Source organism: Astatotilapia calliptera, chromosome 20 (genome assembly GCF_964374335.1).
Source record: "Astatotilapia calliptera chromosome 20, fAstCal68.1, whole genome shotgun sequence".
NCBI lineage: Eukaryota > Metazoa > Chordata > Actinopteri > Cichliformes > Cichlidae > Astatotilapia > Astatotilapia calliptera.
The window spans coordinates 26613673-26620306 of NC_137441.1; the positions used below are offsets into that span (position 1 = coordinate 26613673).

The window sequence follows — 6634 nt, forward strand, 5'->3', positions numbered from 1 at the left end:
GACGTTAATGCAGCAGGCACTTGGGCATTTTTGCATGCTTTAAAATATTCATAGATCTACACACACAGGCACGACTTGCTCTTCTATTTTTGTGTACTTTACACATCAAGTACATCATGTAAATAGATGCTGCATGCACCATTATAAACCCTTTCATACGTCAGACGTATTTAAAACCAAGAAAATAAAAACAATTACAGCAAGATTTGTGCTTATGTTTAAAACTTTCCGCAGACTTAAAACCATAGATATCTAAGCTTTGAGTTGAATATTAAGAACCACATCCATGTTACCCTTTGCTGCCAAACAGTCACCTTTTAGGCTGGATGGAAAACTAAATCCTACTTTTTGCTCTGATTTAGAACAAATGTTTCCGTTACTGGCCAGACCTTCATGCCACTAAGGAGTTTGGAAAAGTGCTGGTGAGGAATGTGGACGAGCGGCCAGCACAAGACCATATCCTGAGGAAGCTGGAGGTGACACGTCTGGACCGGGTAGGGAACGCTCTATTCCCAGTCTGAGCCGACCCACTGACCTGAGGACAAATTATCTCACACCACACATGCACATGCTTGTGTTTGTACACTATAAGCTTGCACTTGTGGATTCACAGATCCACAATCCAGTGCTCATGCTCAGTTTTCTTGTGCTAAATGCATAAATAAATAAATCTTTAATGCTGCGTTTGGCGCGTGTATACAATAATAAGCAAAAAGTTCAGAGTGCCTGCTTTTCTTTTTTCTGTGTTTATTAATGAAAGCTTAGAGGCTGTTGCTTTGATCAGTGAGGAACACTGAATATTTCAGGGGTGATATTTGGACACACACACACACACAGTCTGGATGTTAGGTGGGCTATAGCAACAGAGATGGAATATCCTCTGTTAACTTTTATTACAGTTCTTCTTTAAATGGGTTAAATTTTGATTTGAGTTTTTTCTTTTCATTTCAGTCTAGTTCCAGTTAGTTTCCAGAATAGGTCTGTATGTTTCAGTTCAGTTTTTATTCAGAAGAAATGTGATCAGAAGCACGACGTAGGCTATTCAGATAAGGTGTGACAACACAAACAACACTTTGGTTTATTGAGAATTATGATGTTATTTGATTGTGAGTTTCCATTAACACAGTCTCATCAGGCTGATTTGGAGAGGAAATGTCTTAGGTTCTAGGAATCCTTTGGTTTTCATTTTCCGATAGCTAGTTCTGTTTTTTTTGTTTGTTTGTTTTTTGTTTTTGTTTTTAAATCGTTTTTTGGTAACTTCACCTCATCATATTTGTCACTTATAGAAGGAGCCTGTGAGGTACATCTGGCACTATCAGTACCTGAGCTGGCCAGACCACGGAGTGCCCAACGAGCCTGGAGGCGTCCTCTGGTTCCTAGAGGAGGTCAACCGCACCCAGAGCACCATTCCACACACTGGGCCAATTGTCGTCCACTGCAGGTATGACAAGGAAGAAAATGGACTATTTTATTATAGGATGCTCATGCAACTTCACTAATTCTGGGTTGGGATTATAAAAAAACAACAACAAAGAGATCGGTTTCTCACACTGACAATAACAGTTATGTTCTTCTGCATACACATACATAAAGCACTTTGTTAGAAGCATCTGCTGTTGTGGTTGTTTTTTTTTTTGTTTTTTTTATATGCAGGCATCCCATCAGCCAGTGATGTACTGAAAGATGAAAGTCTGTTGATATCAAAATGGTGCGACTGGCATCTCAGTGACTTGTCTGTGATAGCACTGTCGGTACTGGGCAACTGGTTTGACTACTTTTGAAAGTGCTGAACTCCTGGTGGTTTCTACAGTTTACTCAGAGTGGCTATAAAAATATTGATGACTGCTCCTTACAACTGGAAAGTGTCCCAGAATCAGAAACCTTTAGTTCAGCATCAGGTTTAATTCCTTGTAACCAGGAACTGAAATCTGAGACTTAACAAAAAAAACCCCAGCTTGTTTGATGAATATCCATTTGGAGTTGTGGCCAAATTTTGACATTAATACCAAGAACCTGGGAACCCTACCTGCTGGTTAAAGTCTGCACTTGGTATAGTGGCATATACACTTTTGGCCTCTTAATGTGAGTTGGTCATAGTTTAAATATAGTTTCATAGTTGAAACTAAAGCTGGCTGTGTTTGTGTTTACATATTTATTTATTGTTTCCTTTTACAAGTTTCATTTTACTTTCATAGTCACAAAGAGTTAGTCACAAAGCAAGTTCAAAGTGGTTTTGTGAACATGAGGAAGAACATTGGACTTCAGCAGTCTGTCCAGCCACCAGATCAGCAGAATCCCTTTGAAATGAGCTAAAAGTGCAAATCTACACAATGTATGTCAATCAGGCTGGCCCCAGCTGAAAATGCTCCTGTGGTTGTAAGGGTTAATCGTAAGCACCTAAATTTCACCAACTGAATTTGTTTAATTTTTTTTTTTTTTTCCAGTTGGCCACTTGGGTGTGCTATGATTAAGGTTTATAATCTGGAGTTAAGAACGCCAGTTTGGTTAACAACTTGTCAGTTTTAATTTTCATTTTAATTCGGCCGATATAGTGTGACCACAATGTGGTCGGCCACAATCAATGTCGACCTCCGATTAAGTCCCAAGCTCGGTGTTCGTTCAGAAATGAAGGTTTAAACACACACACTCTTAATCTCGCTGAATATAACTAAATATAATAGGTAATTTTGAGGGCCTAACTATTAAAAGTCTGTAGAGAACAGGCAGCTGTTTGATCTGTTTTTAATGGATATATCAAAACAAGCAACACACACATTGTTGCGATAAATGCAATGTCTTGAAAAAAAAATATCCCAAATTAATTAACATAAAAAACATTTTTTTTAAAAATTCAGACGTACAGTTTTGCACACACACTGTGTCTATTGCGTTTGCAGACATGTTGATACCAAATGTTTTAAACAGTTTTTTTAGTGTGGTATTCTTTCTCTTAACACACCCATCCAAACATGTACTGTAAACACAAGGACAACACTGACCTGACTCTTAAACACAGCGGTCAGCTGGCTTCAGATAAATCCGCCTCTATAAACAGAGATGTGCTTATGCACAGTCTGTAAGCAAGGACCAAGATAGCAGAAGCCTTCTGGTTGTCTCAGCACTGTTTACCAGTCAAGTTTGAGCAGGGTTTGGTTTCATGCAGCTCAACAGTCCATATTCTGGTTTTGCAGTCAATTCAGCAGTTTGTCAGCACATTTTAAGCTTATCTGCATTTGTAAACAGTGGGCCTGATTTCTGCTGACTACTTTGAAAGCACCACAATTGTCCATTGCCTTCACGGTCTACATCAGCAGACATTAATGGTGGGATTGTTGATGAAAATTGTTGATTTTTTTTTTTCCCCTTAAAGCAATAAATGGAAATAAAAACAAGTGAAACCTCAGCTTATACTTGTGTACTCAAATATTCTCATAACTGTTTTTCACCTGGATTCTGATGCTTTTCTTCAAGTATTGTAGCTACACATGGTTTTAACCTTAAACTTCTTCTTGTTAAAGTGCAGGCATCGGCAGAACTGGCACAATTATCGTCATTGACATCCTTATCGACATTATTAACCGCCAAGGTATGAGGCTCAGATATGAAACTTTCTGGATTGTGAATCCTTTACTTTTTAATAAAGATGTATATCTTTGTGCTTCAGTTCTGCTAACATTTGGATCTGCGTGTTTTAGGTCTCGACTGCGACATCGATGTCCCAAAGACCATCCAGAGGGTACGGCAGCAGAGATCAGGCATGGTGCAAACAGAGGCTCAGTATAAGTTCATCTACATGGCTGTGCAGCAGTACATAGACACAGTGCAGAAGAGACTGGAGGAGGAGCAGGTAATTGGCTATATTAGTGTTTTTTACTGTATTAAAACATTAGATTTTTGACGGAGCAGTGAAGCCGTATAAAGTCCGTCAGTTACATTTTAAACGCTAGAGCTGAGAGGCAAATCATCAGCATGTCAGCTGGTTAGGCGTGTTTACCACTTGCTCTTTCACTGCTGAATGTGGTTACAGTTTGAGATTGAGTAATTTCAGTAGATGACAGATTAATTTATTTTTTGTCACTTTTCAGAGGAATAAGATGACAGAGAGGGAATATTCCAATATCAAATATCCCCAGATGACCAACTCGAGGTCCAAGCACAACATGACCTCCTCACGCTCTTCTTCTGTGTAAGTCCATCAGGCATACACGTGTTAAAAAAATGTCATCATAGGACTTAAACAGGGTTTGACAGTGGGTTCATTTTCACAGCGATTATTTTCTCTTTTAGGCTGACAAACGACGATTCATCAAGCGTATACGAGAACATAAACTTCAAAAGCCCTCAGACATCTTTCAGCAGTAATACCAGGAGGTAAAATCGGCGCCGTGGACCTCCTCTTCTGTCTGCCTCTCTGTAAGTGTCAATTTTTATTTCCATGTTTCTCAGAGATCCATCCTTTAAGCTAGGAAAAAAAAAGCCCAACATTGTTTGTTTCATTGTTTCCTTTTCCTTCTGCCTTAGTCAGTTTAGAAAACTACCACAAGCATTTCTGGTTTCACGTGCTGGATTCCATTAACAGTAAATGTAGCTTTGGGTGGAAAAAACAAAACAAAACTAACTTAAGCCTGACGTGTCAGAAAATGTTTCCCCTAAAATCAAAGCTCAAGGTGTTCTTCCGCTGATGGCGGAAAGTTCTGTTTCTTCCAGTGTTGAATTAATTTTCCGTGTGTAAGCAGAAAGGTACTTTTCCTATATTTTTTTCAGTTTTAAATTATAGGTTAGCCAGGAGCAGCTGAGTTGGCTTTAAAGAATACCAGTGCTCCCTTCTTTTTTTTTTTTTCTTTTTTTTTTTTTAAGAGCAACAAAAGACTGAATTTAATTTCAAATTATAATGAACCTCAGTTCTCACACTGTCATTCTTTTCTGTCATGGTGACTAATATAAGCACCAAGACAAGGAACCCAGCAGTGTTACAGGGAATGAATCATGACTTTGATTCTGGGGTCACAGGCACAAATCGTATTCTGAATACAGCATTGATTACAGTTGAATGTATTTAAAATGCATTAATTGAATGTGGCGTGTTGTTTCTGGAGGACTTCTGTCAGATATTTTTTTAAATGCATAACATAAAAGACTAACTACCATTCTCCTCAGCCTCTCTCCGTCTTTCTTGGCTCAAACTTTGATATAAATATGGAAAAGATTTAATTTTCATGGGTAGTTTCAAATTTTTAGCTGTGCATCAGTGTTTACGAGCGTGTGGTTGGAGGCGTATATGATTGTATGTAGAAAGTATTAAGTAAGTAATGGGTGCACTTAAACCTGCACCTATTGCTGCTTGATGTGCAGCACTCAACAGGGAATGTTGAAGAGCAGCATGATGGATCAATAAATTCCTAAATATCAAAATGTCCTGAGTGAAGTTATAAAAATCTAATTAATAATAAATGAGTAAATAAGATCCCTGCCAGAAAGACTGAGGACATGTTTGTGTAACTTCAGTGATGCTTGAGAACAGCGTCATTATATTTATTTTATAATTTCGATCTGATTCGAGCATCAAGTCATGAAATGTAAAATCCAAACCGTACTTGGTCTACATGTCTGTGTTTCTTTCACTTTCTCAGCTCCTGAAAATCCCTTGGGAGGGTGGGGGGGGCTCCACACTCGGTACACTCCACATCGCTGGATCTTGGCGTGGACCGAAAGTGGCGGGCTGATGTGTCTGCTGCCACCGTCCTGCTGGACTTCTGTCTGTCCGGACTTCTGTGGAGTCCACAGCATAGTGCTCTTACTCAGGCCCCCCACTTCCACTTGCCCTTTTTCTTCCCTCCTGTGCTAATGCTTCTCCCTTTCTTAACCAGCACAAGTGCCTTGTCACAGGATGTGTCTGTAATCTAGCCAACCCAAACCCACTGTTACTCTGCAAGTCTACATGAGGGCGAAAAACAGTTTTCTCTTAGGGTGACAGATATTAAATGTGGAGCCCGGCCTGGCCTCAAGTGAACGTAGCTGTGTGGGACTAAGGGAAGAGGTCAAAACTAAGCCGTTTGTCCGCACGCTGCCCCGACTCACTCGGTTATCTCTTTCTCAGTCTTGGCTGCTTGTCGTCTAAATTGGATTCTAAGACCGTTTTTGCTGTGTTCTGTCTGTCCAGCTGTGGTGGTTATTAATGTGGCCGCTGAGTGATGGCAAGGGCAGTTGCATAACCTGCTTCATGACCCCAGTCACAAGACGGGCAAGCAAGTCCCCTCCCTCCTTTGAATCTTTAATGAAGTTGTCTTTTTAAGTTGTGAAAGTGAATAAATTTTATTTAGATATGACTGATTATCAAAGTTTTGTATTGTGAAGGAGTTATATATAATCTCACTAGCTGCAAATGCAATCCACTGTTCTTTGACAATTTTGGAGGTGATTTGTTTTCGCTGTCGGGACAAAACCCGTCTGCCCCGACTGTCTATGAACGTGAACATGACCTCCAGTTAAAGAACAGTCATTCATGAAAACTAGGGCTGTTCTGTCCATGAAGTCATTTTTTTTCTTTTACTGATGTTGGTATAATGGTTATGTTTTGATGTTTATTTAAATATATATTTATAAAGATGCGCTGTGGTGTAAGAAATCATTCTTA

General features: G+C 39.4%; 1 protein-coding gene across 3 annotated transcripts in view; it reads left to right on the forward strand.

Annotated features, from left to right (window-relative positions):
- ptpn11b (protein tyrosine phosphatase non-receptor type 11b) overlaps positions 1–6090 on the forward strand; it is a 34135-nt gene extending 28045 nt beyond the window's left edge. For all 3 annotated transcript variants that reach the window (XM_026153211.2, XM_026153212.2, XM_026153213.2), the window contains exons 10-16: positions 363–494; positions 1287–1441; positions 3519–3586; positions 3696–3847; positions 4086–4186; positions 4288–4413; positions 5631–6090. In XM_026153211.2, the coding sequence (XP_026008996.1) occupies positions 363–494; positions 1287–1441; positions 3519–3586; positions 3696–3847; positions 4086–4186; positions 4288–4375 (696 nt within the window). In that variant the 3' untranslated portion in view covers positions 4376–4413; positions 5631–6090. The remainder of the gene's footprint in view (positions 1–362; positions 495–1286; positions 1442–3518; positions 3587–3695; positions 3848–4085; positions 4187–4287; positions 4414–5630) is intronic.
- The last annotated feature ends 544 nt before the right edge of the window (positions 6091–6634 follow it).